We start from the raw sequence: 19,123 nt of genomic DNA on the forward strand, positions 1-19,123 counted from the left end.
CAAGCGTCTTGAGTTAAACTCATTTTTTTTTATTCTGTCCAAGAAATATCCAGCCCGTTCTCATCCTAGGGCGTCATATATTGACGCTTTTGACATTTCGTCTACATCGAACGCACATGGCACCCTTTAGCGTCAATAAGAGACGCAGATAGAAATGGGCCAGAAGGCGCCTCCTAGCGGTCTAACCCTATCCCTACACTACACCTAAACCTACCCATAACCGAACAAAGCTCTGTGCGTCTCATATTGACGCTAAAGGGTGCCATGTGCGTTCGATGTAGACGAAATGTCAAAAGCGTCAGTGTTATGACGCCCAAGGATGAGAATGCGTTGAAATATCTCAATTATTCATCACACCTGAATGCGTTTCTTCTCCTGTAAACTGCACACAGCCTATATTTATGATAGAAGAAATTACGGAAGCAGATGCGGCATCCATCGTTGATGAGTTAAATAATTCCAAAGCTAAGGATCAGTTTGGATTGGACACACATTTCTTTAAATTGCATAAAGAGTCTTTAGTATGCCCTATTACACATATGATTCATTTATCAATCAAACAATCTGTTGTTCCACCAGACTGGAAGATGGCCACAATTACACCAATTTTTAAATCAGGGAGTAGATTAGATATAAATAATTATAGACCAATCAGTATCTTGCCAGTTATATCAAAAGTTATTGAAAAATGGATAGCAAAACAATTAATAAAGCATCTAAATATATGCGGCTCCCCTTTGCATCCAATGCAATTTGGTTTTCGTGCTCATCATTCAATTGAAACAGCTGTTAATGTGTTTATGGAAAAGGTCAAACATTCATTAGACACTCATCCTGTTGTTGGTGCTGTTTTTCTAGATCTGAAAAGGGCATTTGATTCTGTCAATCATCAGATGCTCTTGTCTAGATTAACACATTTCAATTTCTCCGAACAAGCCATCAGCTGGATGAACTCGTATTTAGCCAATAGAATACACTGTGTCTCTGTTGACAACATTAAATCTCCTTATCTAGAATGTCCAGTAGGAGTTCCTCAAGGCTCCATACTTGCACCTATTCTTTTTTCTTTATACATCAACGACCTGCCTACAGTATGCCAAAACATCAATATTTTAATGTATGCAGATGACGCAGTAATTTTTACACATGCAAAAACTGTTCAAGAAGCCTCTCAGTCACTTACATCTGCACTGAGCCGAGTACAGGAGTGGCTCACTAAATCATGTCTACTACTGAACCCTAAAAAAACTGTTTGTATGATGTTTTCTAAGCGGCAGATTGAAATGACTCGCTCAAATATATTCTTAAACCGAGAAGAACTACAGATTGTAAACGAATTCAAATACCTTGGCATTGTATTAAATCCAACACTGTCTTTTAAAAATCATATAAAAAGCTTATCAAAAACTGTTAAATTTAATCTTGCTAACTTTAGATATATTAGACCATCTCTGTCACATAAAGTAGCCAGAATGTTTCTTCACTCTATGATCCTTTCTCATATTGAATATGGTTTTACAAACTGGTCACTCACAAACGCCACAACGCTCAAACCAATGGAGTCACTTTTCAAACAAGCTTTAAAAATTTTAGACCGGAAACCACTCTCATATCATCACTGCTTAATATTACAAAAATATAACCTACTAAGCTTTGCAAATTTCTTAAAGCTCAAATATGCCTGTGCTATATATAAGATCCTACATGGTCTTGCCCCACCCCCACTAAGTGACTACATTAAAGTGAAAACAACGGGCGGAGGCAGAAGTGTAACCAGGGCCTCCACGAGAGGTGATTGTGTGGTGCCTCACAGACATACAGCATTCGGACAATATGTACTATCAATTAAGGGGACAGAGATCTGGAACAAATTACCGGTTGCTGTGAGAGAAAGCCCGACCTTCCCCAGTTTTAAGAACCAACTTAAACAATGGCTTAAAACAAATCAAGTATGTGCCCACTAATGATAATTGTTGTAATTTAGATAAATGGGTACGGTTCATTGTATTACTGTATAAGTGTATGTATGTATACCAAACTAGATCCAGCACTTTGCAGCATCTAATAGCACTTTAAGAAATTGATAATGCACTTAATGCACTTTGAGTAGCACTTTACTGTGTATGTGTATATGTGTGTGTCTGTCATGTATGTGTTTGCCACATGTTTTTTTGCCCTGTCTGCTAATTGCTGCATTTCTTATATGTTGTTGTTAATTGTAGTGTCTTTTAAATTAAGTCGAATCATGTTTAAATTAAATGTTTAGCTGTGTTACTAGGTATTGTTGATGACCTCACATGGGACTACAAATGTAAAATAGTCTGGGGGCTAACTTTGGCATATGTACATTGCTGAAAAGCTATGTTCAATAATATGCATTGTCCCTTTTAAATAAATAAATAAATAATTTTACATTCATTCACAGAAATCAGCTGCTTGAATGAAAATTGCTGATGTTATCGGATTTTCAGGTGATATTCTCAATTCATTCAGTTAGCTGATGCTCTGAGGTAAATGTTCAGATCACAGACTCAGCAACTATTGTATTTAATAGTACAGTACAATCATAACATAGTACAGACATTATCTTAATTTCATAATGTCCTTAAGCATAAGAATATTGCTGGCCATAAACTGAGAAAGTGAGCGTCCGGTGTGCGATACCTCGAGTTGTCCTACACACGACGCGGAGCTGCAGAATGTGTAGCCATCAACCTTTTTACCCATCTCCGTGTCCATCACCCTGCGGATTATGCCATTTTACAGAGAGTAAATTGCTATTATTTTACTAGTCATGGAATGGGAAACGTGACATTAACCTGTTAACAGGGGGTTTCTGTGTTGATATATTTAATAAAGGGAGATTATTAAGAACCCCGTTTTCTTTACTCATCTTATTTTTGTATTTGCATTTGCACTTGATTTTTTTGTTCAAATCTGCTATCTGCATGACTTTATTGGTGTTTAACCCTCTGGAGTCTGAGCGTTTTTTTGGGCCCTGGGGGTGTTCTGACATGCTCTGACATTTGTGCTTTTTTCAGTTGCTTATAAACATATTAATGGCAAAGGTGTAAATTCACTCTATATAGCACAAACAGGACTACAATAATATGTAAGCCACATGTATGTACATGTTTTCATTTTTGAGAGAATAATGTTTATGCGTGGTTATCGAAAAAACAAAAAATTAAAGTTTTTGAAATAAGGCCACAAAACACATACTAAATATGTGGCAATAAGACTTTTGACTAATGGATGTCCTCGCCTAGAGTTTTTTCTTCAAAATTATGTGAAAATAGTCTTGCTTTATCGTTCACATAAAACCATACATTGATTTAAATTGATGTAAAACAGGTTTTGCTTGGAAAGCCAATATGCGAGGGGGCGTGAACGAGGAGTGGTTTACACCTTAGAATACACCCACTCTGCATAATTAGCCATTCACTCAGGTGTGACACTGACTGAGCCACAATGCAAAGACAAAAGATATATTTAGAAGAAGACTTATATTGACCATTTAAGATTTTGCTTACATCTATCTTGTAAATATGTTTTGCTATTTTATTAAAACGGTTACAATTACAACAATAATTACAATTTCAACATTATTTCAAGTGTACTCTTTATTTGTAAAAAAAATGATTATAGGCCTACATTTTATCTATGTATTCATTAGTTTGAATATAACCAACATTGGCACAGCTAACATCTTAGTTGATGACTTTATTTTTGACAAAAATAGTATTTTATATATAGAAATTGCTAAACAAAAGCTTATTTGATGTGGCAGTATATTCTACAGTAAAAACTGTACCCAAATCTAGTCAACAAAATGTTGTCTTTCATATTTCGTCTGACTGTAACGTTGTTTTCATGAAATATTAGGGCATATTGTTAATTTGCAGTTTAATACGTTGCTTATACAAATAGCCTACATTTTATTTCAACATTCAGTCGATGTTTACTTATCTCAGTATAGCAATGCAGTTTGCTAAAACATCATCATTCATTCACACACGCGATTTAAATTTAAACTGTCTTTGCCAGCTGTGGTAAACAGCGCGCATCTCTGCCGTTTATTCATTCATAAACAGAAACCCACGTGAAGAAATTCACGTGAGAAGGAAAAAACTTACAGTATTCCTCAGCTCGCTCCTCGATATACCCGCACTTCTGAGGGACATTTTCCATTAGTATTATTCCTCACAGCGCTGCAAGACGGTGTAAACAATGATCTAAATAAACTTGTGTGTTTTCTCGAGCTGATGGGGGCGTTCACAGGATTGCCTCAGCCATTTGCGTTTGAATAGCGCGCGCTCTCCGTGGGCGGGGCCGATTATAACGTAATGAGATGAGATGAGCTCGACTGGAATCGCTCTCTTTTAATACAGATTTCACAAGATGAGAATATTAGCTTTTTATATAAATTACTTCATTTAAAAGAAGAGAATTCAAGCTTCATGCCTGTGTGTCTGTATGTCTGTTTGACTGAGTATTCGCTGAGTTATTGTTAATTTTCGGACGCGTTTCAGAATGGACTTCACTGGCAGAGAGAAGGCAGAACTCGCTTCGTGTTTATTTTTCTTTATTTGGCAAAAAGCACAACACTTTGTTTTTATTGTGAGTATACACAAAAATAATACACATTTAACAGAATCGATTGATGTATGAAACTCCTATGGAAAATCAAAGTCAACAGAGTATTTATGAGTTTCTTTTACACTAATAAAAAAAAAGCGAGCTGGTATCGCCGGCGATACCGTAGACCTCAGGGGGTTAAGAGCTTTTCAGTTCTTCAGGAAACCTTCAGACAGTGTTTCGCTCGTTCGTTCTGACGAAGCTATATACACTATGTGGACTCACGTCAGAGGCCCACACAGAAGAAAATGAATAGTTGAATAAAGTCGTTATTTTTGTGTGTTTTTTCCGCACAAAAAGTAGTCTCGTCGCTTGATAAACTTTTGGTTGAGCCACTGTGGTCACTTGGACTATTTTAAACATTGTATTTACTAACTCTCTGCCAGCAAGTTTCAAATACAACAGAAGCCTATGGAGAAGTGAGCCAGCTCTCAGATTTGATCAAAAATATCTTAATTTGTGTTCCGAAGATGAACGAAAGTCTTACGGGTTAATTACTGACAGAATTTTCATTTTTGGGTGAACTAACCCTTTAATGTGAGGTACAGAAGTATATTTACATCATTAAAGGGACTATGTGTAGCTTTTTAGGTATTTTATTATCTAAAATCAATATTTTTATTCATAAATATGCCCTCAATGGTGTACAAATACCTATGCCAATGATCAGACTAATCCTCGTAAACAAAGAATTTATTATCTTTATATACATAGGACGGGTAGGTCCACGGAGGCTTCCATGTAGTTCCGCCATCTTGAAAAACTATAATAGCAGAGAGGGACAAAAAGTACTAGGCCAAGGCGTTTCCACAACGCGTTTTCGTTCAGAACCAGCGTCACGTGACTGAAGCCAGCAGAAGCGGAGGCGCAGAGCAGTGAGAGGCGCTTGTCACTGCACCGGCAAGTTTAAAAGGATGCACACTGCACGATTATTTATACACCGTTCATTCATACATATGCTGAGTCACAGGATAAGGAGTCCTCGTCGTCGAAAAAGTCCAAAATAGACCGTAAAAGGAAACGTGACCGGAGATTACAAAAACAAGGGTTAATGTCGGGAAAGCTAATGCAGGAGAAAGCTTTCAAAAGAGACCCTGAAGTTGCCTGCTTTCTTCTCGACAGGTAAGTCAATGTTACGGTCTTATTTACAAGCTTTTTTTCATTGCTTGGTTGTGTACTTTATTATATAGACAGTCGAACATTTATAGTTAAAAGTTAAACAGGCTCTTTGATGAATAGCAGCTATTGAGTAAAGGAACGTTAGAGAAGGCTCTGATGATGATGATATCTAACAATGCACGTACTTCAAAAAATATAACGAGTAAAGGCGGCATTACTACTAATTACCATAGTTAATGTTTTTCACAGTCAGTATTGATAACTGTAACATTCTTTTTTTCGTTGTTTCAAGTTTCAGTTTGTTTTAAATAACAAACCTGTTCACCCGATGAAAAACTCGAAGTGCTATTATAAGACATCCTGTCATAGCTTTTTGGTACATAACGGCAACCGTAGATGCAACGCGCATTTGAAAAAGTGAGGCGCTGGAGAGCATTATTCGTTTGAATGCAAAATACAATTTCACCACTAGATGGGAGAAATTCCTACACACAGTCCCTTTAAATTAAAGCTCAGGGGAACTCGTCTTCCCTCCTCTGCAGCTGTCAATCATTCTCCATTCAGCATTCAAACAGTGCGCGTCGTCAAGTTATGACAGAATGCACGGTAAAACTCTCTCCAATATGATATATTCACGTTATAATTATGTGTAGAAAAGGGGCTATAAAAACATCTCTTGACAACCACAAAAACAATGAAATACAACCATTCTCATACACACAGCAGACATGATCAACATACTTGAGTTTGTCCAGATGTTTGAGTGTATCAGAGAGCAGCTTCAGTCCTGAATCTCCTGGGTGATTGTAGCTCAGGTCCAGCTCTCTCAGGTGTGAAGGGTTTGAACTCAGAGCTGATGCCAGAGCAACACAACCTTCCTCTGTCACCGAACAGCCAGATAATCTATAACAACAAGTGTTCATGTTATTGTGCTTCATTTTTACATATGTTTTAGATATTTTTTTCTAGGATTTGTGATACAGCGGCAGGGATGCAGGATATGGGGATACTGAGGGTCCTGCAGCACCCCTTATACAGGACTGTAAATACAACAGTGCAAAATGTTTCTAAAACAAATAAATAAATTATTTTATGTTCTTACCAATATGCAGGTTTGTGGGCAGCTAGGGGTGTGCAATATGACTAATATCAGCTATTTTTACTTTAAAAGGGTCCTATTATTCCCTTTTACGAAGTCTTGAATTTGTTTTTGGGATGTACTAAAATATGTTTTCATAATTACTTGTTCAAAAAACAAAAAATGTTCACATATTTTGTAGGGGTGACCCCGAATAGTCGAAGATTCGATGCTTCGATAGGAGGAGCCTGATTCGACTACCGATCTCACGGTCGAATCTTCGCAGAGGTGTTATGAAACGAGGATCATGCCACTTTGGCTATATGAGGGCGCTCAATTTCTGATTTCACATAGAACTAGCTTTTATGTCAATACGTTAATATTCAGCCTATTATGATAATGCTGTAGGCCTATATAAAAATGTGCTAAGAAAGAAGCTTTTAATAAATATTTTCTAACGTGCGTGAATAAATCCAAACACCCCGTGACAGATTTAAGTTTCACTTTCGATCCGTGACCGACAGAGGAGCGTCTTGGCGGCAAGGATTTAAATCTTTAACAATGTCTGGGATAAGAAAATCTAAAGTGTGGATGTACACCATCAGAAAGGATATTCTCCAAGGCTGGATTTAGCAGCAGGAAAACCATGATCGCACTTCTGCCGGCCAACGTTAACATGTTTCACGCATAGACTGGGTTTCACGTTAGAATGTATTTTATCCACGCGCACAATTTGAAAAGACTCCAACTGACACACACAGAGTGAAAGACTTTCAGGATTTGTTCTCTCGATCAGGTACAAGTGATTTCAAAACTTTTCAGCCGGTTCTAATTTTATTTTTGGATGCTGTGAACATTTTTAGCTAAAAAGACTGCCTCTCCAGTTTAGCATTTATTGTTATTTCTGCAGTTAAAAAGACAAAGTAGAAAATTCTGGCTACTATCGTTATTTTAATAATTTCTTTATTTTAATTTTATTTATTAATCTGTCAGGGTTATCTAATCTAACTATTTGTGGCTTGTGTTTTGAATATATGTTCCCCTGCACTTTAGGCATTTTGCACACATTTGCTCCTCATTCTGTGACTTGATTCTGATTTATTTCGTTTTGTATTTTTATTTATTAGAAAGGTGTATTCTGTTCATATTTAATTTAGTAAATTAATTGTTAATTTTTTCGGTGCATCGATGTTGTGCTGTAGGCTGGCCTGCTCGCACAGGTAATTTAGCCGATTTAATTTGATTTGCATGTGAAATGTAAATCTGCAGTGTGGCCTTTCTGGAGTTATTTATGTTATTTCTTAGTTTTATTGATCAAAAATGTTTTTATACATTTTCTTCTATATCTTTGTGTGATTTTCTGTACATCGCGGCTTTGAAACGTTAAAGCCCCGCCCCCAGCCCCACCCCCATACACATGATTCGACTATTAGTCGACTATAGGCAAGACATGACGATTCTGATTCGACTATGAAAATCCATAGTCGGGGATAGCCCTAATATTTTGCATTAAAGGATTAGTTCACTTTCAAAAATAAATTTGCTGATAATTTACTCACTCCACTGTCATCCAATATATCCATGTCTTTCTTTCTTCAGTCGAAAAGAAATGAAGGTTTTTGAGGAAAACATTTCAGGATTATTCTACACAGAATGGACTTTAATGGCAACCAACTATTCCAATGTTCAAAGAAGGTTCAAATGTCCGTCTCAATGCAGCTTCAAAGTCTCTACACGATCCCAGTCGAGAAATAAGGGTCTTTATCTCCCGAAACGATCGGTCATTTTCTAAAAAAAATTAAATAAAATAAAAATAATATATATATATATATATATATATATATATACTTTTTAACCACAAATGCCCATCTTGTACCATCTCTGAGATGTGCCACGTATTACGTCATCATGTTGGAAAGGTAACAAAAAAATGTAAAATAAAAATAATAATAATAATAAATTAAAACAAAGATGTCAGACGATTTTGAAGTTGGCGGAGAAAATGAGATGCCATTTTTCGCCATTCCCTACCTTTTTGAACAGGAGTACACAGACAAATAACTTAGATAGATGACGTGACGCGTGACCTTTCCAACGTGATGACGCAATGCGTCACACATCTCAGAGATGGTACACGACGAGCATTTGTGGTTAAAAAGTATATATATTTATTATTTTTTTATTAGAAAATGACCGATCGTTTTGGGAGATAAGACCCTTATTTCTCGACTGGGATCGTGTAGAGACTTTGAAGCTGCATTGCGACGGACATTTGAACCTTCTTTGAACATTGGTATAGTTGATTGCAATTGAAGTCCATTCTGTGTAGAAAAATCCTGGAATGTTTTCCTCAAAAACCTTAATTTATTTTCAACTGAAGAAAAAAAGACATGGATATCTTGGATGACATGGGGGTGAGTAAATTATCAGCAAAAATGTTTTTGAAAGTGAACTAATCCTTTAATACAGGACCTCTTCCCCCAGTCTGGCCCAAATGCGCGATTTATTGCTAATATTAAGATGTCTCTTACCTTAGTCAAAAAGAAAAGAAAAAAAAGTTACAAAGAAAAAAAAATACTTAGAAGAAGAACAATATCAGAAAAGACATTGTCAGTTTGTTTTGATTTCTGTTCTTGTCTGGGTTTGGTTAAACTTAATTAGTTCCGTTCTGTCTTTCTCCGCCCCTTGCCTGTTTGTTTCTATGGTTTCTGATTTGATTTGAGTTTCAGTTCAGATGTGTCTCGTTAATTAGTCTCATTAGTTTCCCTGTTTTCGGTCTATTTGAGCCATGTGTTTCTTTCTGTTCTTTGTCAGTTCTACGTTGCATTGAGTTGGTTTTTCTGTTCTTGTTCTAGAGATTATTTTGTGAGTTTGAGTTTGTTTCTGATAAAGCTGCTGCACTTAGATCCTGTTTCATCTCTGCTGCAACCACTGTGTAACATACGTCTTCTGAAGAAACCCCAATTACTAAAGTGGGACACTTGATTATCAAAGTAGAATATTTCATTTTTCTAATTAAAAATTCTAGACAGGTAACGGTTCTTGAATATTAATATATTGAAAGAATAAATGTGTAAGTCAAACCTCAATATGTTGAGTTGACAGTTTGGACTCTTTAGTCCCTTACAGAGCAGCTTCACTCCTGAATCCTGCAGGTCATTGTTACTCAGGTCCAGCTCTCTCAGAGGGGAGTTTGGTGATTGTAGAGCTGAAGCCACAATTTCACAGTGCTGATCAGTGAGATTACAGCCTGTTAATCTGAAAAAGGAGAACTAATAGTATTAATTTGGTTGAAAATGAAATCAACATATAACTGCAACAATTTATATAGTATTATGCTTGTGAATACAAATCTATAAATTACTCATTTAATTCTTACAAATTATGGTCAATATGACCAAAAAATCATATCTGGTTTTTTTTTTTTGGCTGAATGGCATTATATGATACATACATACATGGGTATTTTCTACTTTTTAAAGAAATTTCTAAATAAAATAAAAAATGCATTTCATATCCTGCCCAATGTTGTCCTACAAACAAATTTCATGTTGAAGGCTATGAAAACAATAGTAAATGTAACTTTGTAAGCTATGCTATATACATACATATAATGCTAAAAATTCTTACATTGTAACAACATTAAAATCTAAAAACCCAAAATAATGTTTTTCAAAACTGAAGCTAAATTCACTGCAAATTAAAATAAATAATAAAAGCACAGACTAAGTGGTAACTGGTAAGAAGCACACATTTACTCATCTGAGCTTAGTAATTATATTAGCCCACATATGATTACCCCCTTACAATAGTCACTTTACAGCTACTTATATTATAAAAATATATTTACTTGTAGGTTTAAAGTTCTACATATGCCATATTTAATGTGCACAACAAATATTTTAGAAAAATCTATATTTTAGTCAGAATTATGGCACTCCTATTCTGTTGCGCTCTGTCTGTTTGGTGTGCAGCAGCGCTCGTTCACTGAAGTCTGTGCAGTTTACCGAAGACTCGATTGCATAAGGTTTGTCCACTACTAATAGCAAAATATTTTTGCATGATCTTCCAACATTTACAGATGGAGAATATACCTGTGAAATGTAAATTATGCACTGAGGAAAACACCATGTCTCAACACATTAAACAGCACAAGTTTCTGTCAGAGCATCTGAAGGGGCAAGCAGTGTTAAACTATATGCATTTACTATATATTAAGGCCTTCCAAATAACTCATAAGGTAAAGCATGTCTCATATAGGACAAATTGGATTTTGCATTTTTCCTGCAGCAGCTCACTCTCTGTGTCCTCCGTCTCCGTCCTCTGTGCTCGTAATATCAATCTAAAGTGTATCATCAATATAAAAGGTGTTTCATTTTATATAATTTATAAAAATAAATAAATATATTGTACAAACTCAATATACCACCAAGACCTATGTTCATACTGTAATATGTTTATATTTTCACACTCACAGAGCTTTTCTGCAGTTCCTCACAGCAGGTACCAGTCTCAATTTACCCTCTTTTGATTTGATGTTGTACTTCATAAAGTCTAACTCATCCATCACCTCCTCTGACATCAGGATCATGTTTGCCAATGTTGAGCATTGTGCAAGAGAAAGACTTTTTCTTTTTGTTTCAGAGTTTAAAAATGCCTGCATTTCTTTAACAACAGAATGATCCTTCATTTCAATCATGCAGAGTGAAAGATTCATCCATCTTTCAGGACTGACATTGTTTTTTTGACCTCGTTTGAGGTTTTGGATTATTTTCTTGACGCTCTCTGGGTTGTTCTCTGTGTGAATCAGCACATCCTGTAAGAGTCTCTGGTTGGACTCCAGTGAGATGCCATGAAGGAATCGAAGTAAAAGATCCAGGTGTCCATTTTTACTCATCAAGGCTTTATTCATTACTCCCTTCAGGAGCTCGTCCAGAAGAACATTCTCACACTGAGTTCTGGACTTTCCTGTCAGGAACATTTTCAGAACTTCACAGTTCTTGTGTAAATAGCAGAAAAACACATACAGTGCTGCAAAAAACTCCTGAAAGCTCAGATGTACAAAGCTGTAAACCTTCCTGTGATAAATCACAGATTCCTCCCTAAAGATCTCAGTGCAAATCCCAGAATACACTGAGGCGTCAGTGACGTCTATGCCGCTCTCTCTCAGGTCCTCCTCATAGAACATCACATTGCCCTTCATCAACTGATTGAAAGCCAGTTCAGCAAGTTTCACAATCACGTCTCTGTTGGACTGCAGGAGTTTCTCTGGATCTCTCTCTTCATACTTCTGGTTCCTCATATGAGTTTGAATGAGGAGGAAGTGCATGTACATTTCAGTCAGAGTTTGAGGGATTTCTGCACTGAGATCTTGTTTCAGGATGTTTTGAAGCACAGTGGCTGAGATCCAGCAGAAGACGGGTATGTGGCACATGATGTGGAGGCTTCTTGCTCTTCTGATGTGTGAGATGATTCTGCTGGCTTGATGCTCATCACTGATTCTCTTGCTGAAATATTCCTCCTTCTGAGGGTCATTGAATCCCTGAATTTCTGTCACACGGTTGATGTAGTTTGAGGGGATCTGATTGGCTGCTGCTGGTCTGGTGGTGATCCAGATGAGAGCAGAGGGAAGCAGATCTCCTTTCATGAGGTTTGACATCAACACACCCACAGATGAAGACTCAGTCACATCAGAAACTTTCTCACTGTCTGAAAACTTCAGTGTCAATCTGCTTTCATCCAGACCATCAAAGATCAACACAACTGTACATTCATCATACATCTCTGAGTCCAGATCTCGAAGTTCAGGATGAAAGTCCAGCAGAAGTCTATGAAGACTGTACTGATGATCTTTAATCAAGTTCAGCTCTCTAAATGGAAGCACAAACATGAAATCTACATCCTGATTGGCTTTTCCCTCGGCCCAGTCCAGAATGAACTTCTGCACAGAGACGGTTTTTCCAATTCCAGCGATGCCTTTAGTAAGAACAGTCTTGATTTTATCTTTCTTCTCTCTTCTCTTCTCCTCATATCCAGGTTCAGGTGAAGGATCAAAGATGTCATTGCAGTTGATTGGAGTGTCTTGAAGTGTCTTGTAACTTTTCTCCATCTGTAGCACCTCATGTTCTTCATTCACTCCTTCACTCTCTCCCTCTATGATGTACAGCTGTGTGTAAATCCTGTTCAGGAGGGTTTGATTCGCTTCTAGTTTGATTCCCTCAAAAACCCTCTCATATCTGTTCTTCATGCTGGTTTTGTGCTGGTCTTTGACTCTCTGAAGATCATCATGCACTGGTTGGAGAGAATCGAGCTGCAGGGCTGCTTCTGTGTCATGATGACTGATGTGTTTCTGACAGGAGAAGGATGAGCTGGTCTGATAGGACACATCTCTGATCTGGTCAGATCTCCCACCACTGAAAAGAAATTGAGAGACAAACAGAAAAGACATTTATCAAAATAGAGAAAATATTTAAATATCTTTAATATTGAAAGATGTTATTTAAAATCATACCACAACCACAATGATAAAGAAGTGTTTGTTTAATAAACCTCTTTTACATATAATAAATCTATTGTGGCCAGTTGATTTCATGACATAAAGTTCCTCAAAGTTCTGTTCCCCTCCAATATTGTACAATTTGTACGTCTCCACCCTTACGAAACAAAAATATATGGCAATATAATACACAATATAATGCAATATATTACATAATACATTTCCATGTATGGGAAACCATCGCTTATATATTTCAATAAACTGCAATATATCCATTGGCCATGTATGGCTATATATTGATACATATAAAACTTTCCACTGAGTAAATGTGTAAATGTGTCTTTAGCCCTATTCGGACAGGACTATTTTCAAGGGGGACGTTAGAGAAATTTGTGTTTCGCAGATGTACTTTGCGATTTTGATCATGTCGAATCTGCCATGTCTGTAATTTTCTCACACAACTTTCCCAAAAATTCAATGGAAAATTACCTACCGTTTTTCGAGACAACGGTCCTCTGAGAAATCTAATACTGTCAAATGTGAATGTCAATGATTGCTGACATTGTATTATACTAACGCTTCTCATTTGCATGCTTTCATTTCATTTCAACATAGATGGTATCCGACGAAAAAATGTAATTATAAAACTGATATATAGAGCCAAATCATGGAAACTGCATTTTAATATCAGTGTCAGGTACTTGTCTAGATGTCTCTGCTCACTTATGTGGGTTTATTATAAAGAGACACTTCTATAAAATTACACAAAGTATATTAAATAGGGTTTTAAATATAAATAAAAGTTATATCAATAAGTAATTCATCAAAAAAAACCAAAAAACATATACTTCATCCATGATGCGCACAAGCATAGCAGATGTCCTTCTGTAATCGGTGCATGAGATTACTACATTTTCATGTCAATCTGTGATCATTTTGACCATGCGCTGTATATAATAAACTTTAATAAACTTAAATTTAGCGTGTGCAGGACAGCAAAAATGGACTATGTGCGGAAATGATTGCTGCACTGCTGTATACGAAACTCTCCTGGAACGCATTACCGGACGCATCCGTGTGCAGTGTGAACACTATAACCTGTTAGTATGGGTATGGGAAAAAAATACACACTGCAATCGGAGTATGTGTGAAACAGGCATTACGCTACATGGTTAACCTGCTCTGAAACAGGTTTTATTCTGGGTTAGAGATCGCAAACCCAAACTGGACCAATCAGCTGTGAGTAAAGTGATATGTATCTGATGCGATAAAGCCACTCCCCCTGTATCTCTCACTCCAAATTAAAGCAGTTTATAGCGAAAAAAACTTGAGACAAAATTGATAATCTTTTGCTAATTATTTCTTAGACTATATTTATATTATATGAAACATAATTACTTTTAATTCATATAATATATTCATATAATTATTATATTAATTGACAAGTATTATTAAACTTTCCTTTTAAATTAATATAATACATGTATTCATATATAATGCTTATGTGTATTTATTTGAGCTCTTTGTGAACCTATAGGCTGATTATTAGGCATATTTCTTTGATTCACATCATGTATTATATACTGACTATATCATAAATGACTTCATTTGAATAAAGTAAATTAAATCAAGTTAAAAAAAAAATCCTAAATTAAATTAAGGGTGATGAATTAATTTTTAAGTGTAGATGAATATACTCACACACGGTCAAAGGGCACGGCTTCATTACAGAGATCAGTGGAGTGAATCATGTATCTGTTACTCTTCATAGACACACATCTGGATACTGGAGATGCTGCTATCTTTCTCTTCCTGCTGATGATACTGGGGAAAAACAGAGATATATTTCAGATCATTTCTGAAGCCAGAAAATGCAATTTAAGAGCTATAAACAAAAGGTTGTACTTGTAATGTCGAGGACAAATTTTACCACTAATTCTTCAACTGATTTGCCTGAGAACTCGGGACAGTAGATGGAAATCTCACTGGCCCGATTGTGTCAGTACTGCATTGTTACAAAAAATCTATATTTGCATGTTTTTTTAAGTCTAGGCAGTTTAAACGTTCTAGCAATGTTAAATTCTTCAAGCACAATAAGACGCAAAAGATAACTGAAGCACACGCGTCTTATTGTGCCTCTACATGATCAAATACACACAAAAATGTGTCAGAAATGCCCATCATGGTTCATATTAATGTAAACACAGTCGGTTATGTCTTAGGTGAAAGTAAACAGTTGGGGAAATATATGGTGTCATATCAGATCTGTCCATCAGGTCTTAAAGTGACAGCAGCCTAATAACCCTGGTGCTGTCTGTGTCATTAAATCAAACGACGAAAGATAGAAAAGAGAAAAACACTTATAGCCGTGTTTCCATTATAAATATGCGCAAAACTTTTGCGATATTTTCTAAATGTTGATAAAAAACTATTGAGAAATGATGGCGTTACACCAGGTGACTTGTAAATGTGAAAAAACTGTTTCCATTGCAGTTTTGCGAAATATTCCTTTTTCGAATTGCCTTAAAAACCACCTCATGCGAGCGTAAAAACATGTTTGCGATATATGGGAGTTTTAGCAACATTGACGTGTTTCCATTGTCCGTAATTTCAATTTGCGCAATTTGAATGGTAATGGAAACACGGCTACTGCTCTTGACCGAATAACTTGGTAGCTTTAATAAGAATCAATCCATATTTAATTCACACAATAGGGCTATAGAATATACATTTTATTTTTACATTTGATTACTTATATCTGTAGTATTTTATTAGTTAAATGTCATGTTTCATTTCTTTTGGATCTTTAATCTATTGTATTTATTGTCCTATTGCTTGCAATTAGTAACTGTTATGTCTTCAAAAAGCTTGAGAAGTTTGTTAATAATGTAATGTTTTAACTATAAATACATTAAAAATACTAACATCATATTTATCTTTTGACACAAATGAAAACAAGGCTGTATATGAATAGCAGTACAGTGTTTTTGATGGATTGTACAATTGTTCCACTGACAAAACATCTTTCCAAAAAATGTTGTAGACAAAAACTCCATAACACAGTTTTGAACTATTTTTATCTATGATCTTTATACACACACTGAATGCCATTGTAAAGACTGTACGTCTGTCCCTCACAGCCTCGTTTTCATCCACGTAACATTCAACATGGCGTCTACCCTGACCGAGGTCTATAGCCAACCACCTGTCATATAAAACCCACACAAATCTCCAATACACTGTTTACATTCACCAAAATAACTGGTTACTGGTTGAATTTATATCAATGGATAAAGTCAAGTCCTGCTGTTTCATAGTTTCTCACATTAGAAAAGCTTTTTACGTAAGCAACAAGGTACTCGAGGCTTTTATAAAACAGTTATCACACAATATTAAAGTAAAAAAAAATGTATTAGTGCAACTTTCATGAAGTTAAATCAATAAAAAGCATTCCTTCCGCTAGAAAAAAATAGTCCCTGACCGTGAACGACAACGTTCCAATGTGTAATATGCATGAAAGCTCAAATAAAAACAACAAACCGTTCTCAAACTTTGTCTCATTCTTTTTATTTTTTACAACATAATATTTGTGAAATTTCCTCACACAAATAGGCATAGCTTATCTCTCAGCATGAGAAAACGTAAAAAATTTTTGTTTATTCCGTTATTTTCTCTCTGCGCTAAACTAAATATTAACATAGCCTAAATAAAAACACAAGGGCACATATTTTGATAGATAACAGTTAGGTCTTTAATCTATTGTATTAATGTTATTAATTTAGTTGCTAAAATGCTGCCTAACAAGAGATACTTTTTTTATTGTTGTTTATTTAAATTTTTTTGAACATCTCCGTTTATTGTGCACGCATTAAAGGGGTGGTTCGGGATTTTTGACATCGGACCTAATTTTTAAGTCAGCCTGGTTGTTATTCATCAGTGGAGACCTTTTTTTTATTTTATTATCCAGTCCTTATATTTGGATAGTTAGCCGATGCTAGGCTAGCGCGAGTCAATGGTATATGTTAGCCAGCCATTAAAAACCGTTTTACCCACTCCACAGTGCACCAAACGCAAATCAATTATAACACTAGACTATCGATGTATATGTCCGTTGAGAGAATAATGTTAGAAATCAAACTTACCTTTCATCACATTGCATTAGTTATAATTTGTTCCCTGTAATCATAAGCCTTGTCTACAGCAGCAGCGGAGTGATATTGATTACCTAGGCAACCGAGTGAGCCGGTACACACATGACACAAGTGTATTTACCTGCCGCTGGTACACTGATTACAGTGCGCTTCTGTTCTGTTTTTTTGCCGCATTACTAACCGGAGCAAAGTAAAATTCCGCAGCTGCTGAGAAACTAGTTCCTTTGGGATCATTGAGATGAAAGGTAAGTTTGATTTCTAACATTATTCTCTCAACGGACATATACATCGATAGTCTAGTGTTATAATTAGTGGTGGGCCGTTATCGGCGTTAACGTGCTGCGTTAACGCGAGACTCTTATCGCGCGATAAAAAAAATATCGCCGTTAATCTATTCTCCAAGTTGGGTTGGGAGATGATGACGCAATCTACCCGCGGCCGCGAGGTAAACCCGGCTGCAACGCATATTCGTCGTCATCTTAAGTAAACACGGCTGAAAGTGAAAGCTGGTGAAAAATATCGGTGCAACATCCATTATTTGGACTTGGTTCGGGTTTAAGCCGTCAGACGAGCAGCAGCAAACTATATACAGAGTGTGTGGGGTAACAGTTCGGTAAGTTAACACACGACTAATCCGTTCTACCACCTCAAATTCAAAACGAAACATGATATCACTGAATACCAGCGCGCGCGTATTATTCCCATTCCAATATATCTTAGTGCAGGGCCGGATCTACCATATGGGCAATCTACCATATGGGCATGGCCCAGGGGCACGTGTTTAAAAGCAATTGTTTAAAAGCAAATTGTTAAAATAGCTTTTAAACAATTCATGTGCGACAAGACAAAAGTCTGACTGTGACACACACACACACAGACACAGAAAGACGCGCGCGCGCCAGTATCGTGCGCACAGACAGCACGCCAGAATACAGTTATCTTTCGTGCTTGAACTTACAATAACACACACAATTATGCCAAAATGTCCGTTTTGACGAGTATCTTCATAACATAAGAGCTGTCTTATGATGAACGTCAAGAGTTGTGAAAGAATGAGGCGCGTGCGAGAGCCGCGTCTCCGTCAGCTGGTCTTAAAGAGACAGCAGCCAATAAAGCTTTCTGTCAGTAAAGTTAATCAAAGAACAAAAAGAACAGAGAAAATGACTGACTGCTGTTGACTAAAGTTTTTTTTTTTTTTTTTTTTTTTTTGCTATAATAAGGATTAGTCTATATTTAATTTATAATTTATGCATTGCAGTTTGACAATTTCGGTATATGTCCTAGGTCTACCTGTTTGACAGGCACAGGTAAATATGACATTTATTTTTAACTCTTGTATTATTGAGACAAATAACAATATTGAATTTATTTTAATTTGAAAACACAGTGCATTTAGTTGTTGTTTCTAGTTTGAGTTGAGAAATGGGCTACAAATTTCAGCATTATCACTAATCTGTGTGTGCATTTTACTTGAGAAATAAGCAAGTTAACTCATGAAACCATTTGTTTACTATATCGCAATCGCATATCGCAATATTGACCTCAATAATCACAATATGACATTTTCCCCAAATCGTGCAGCCATACTTTTCAGAAAAATGAATTTCGTATCATTGTCTTGTGAACTAGTCATTCAGCTTT

General features: G+C 36.2%; 1 protein-coding gene across 1 annotated transcript in view; it reads right to left on the reverse strand.

The window, feature by feature from the left end:
- Positions 1 to 19,123, reverse strand: part of LOC309499923 (uncharacterized protein) — a 389,370-nt gene that overhangs the window by 177,174 nt on the left and 193,073 nt on the right. The window contains exons 14-15 of the mRNA XM_082171466.1: positions 9,920 to 10,093; positions 6,499 to 6,660 (exon numbers count right to left, since the gene is read on the reverse strand). Coding sequence (XP_082027592.1) covers positions 6,499 to 6,660; positions 9,920 to 10,093 — 336 coding nt within the window. The remainder of the gene's footprint in view (positions 1 to 6,498; positions 6,661 to 9,919; positions 10,094 to 19,123) is intronic.

This window comes from Leuciscus leuciscus (genome assembly GCF_965113295.1).
Source record: "Leuciscus leuciscus genome assembly, chromosome: 1".
Lineage (NCBI taxonomy): Eukaryota > Metazoa > Chordata > Actinopteri > Cypriniformes > Leuciscidae > Leuciscus > Leuciscus leuciscus.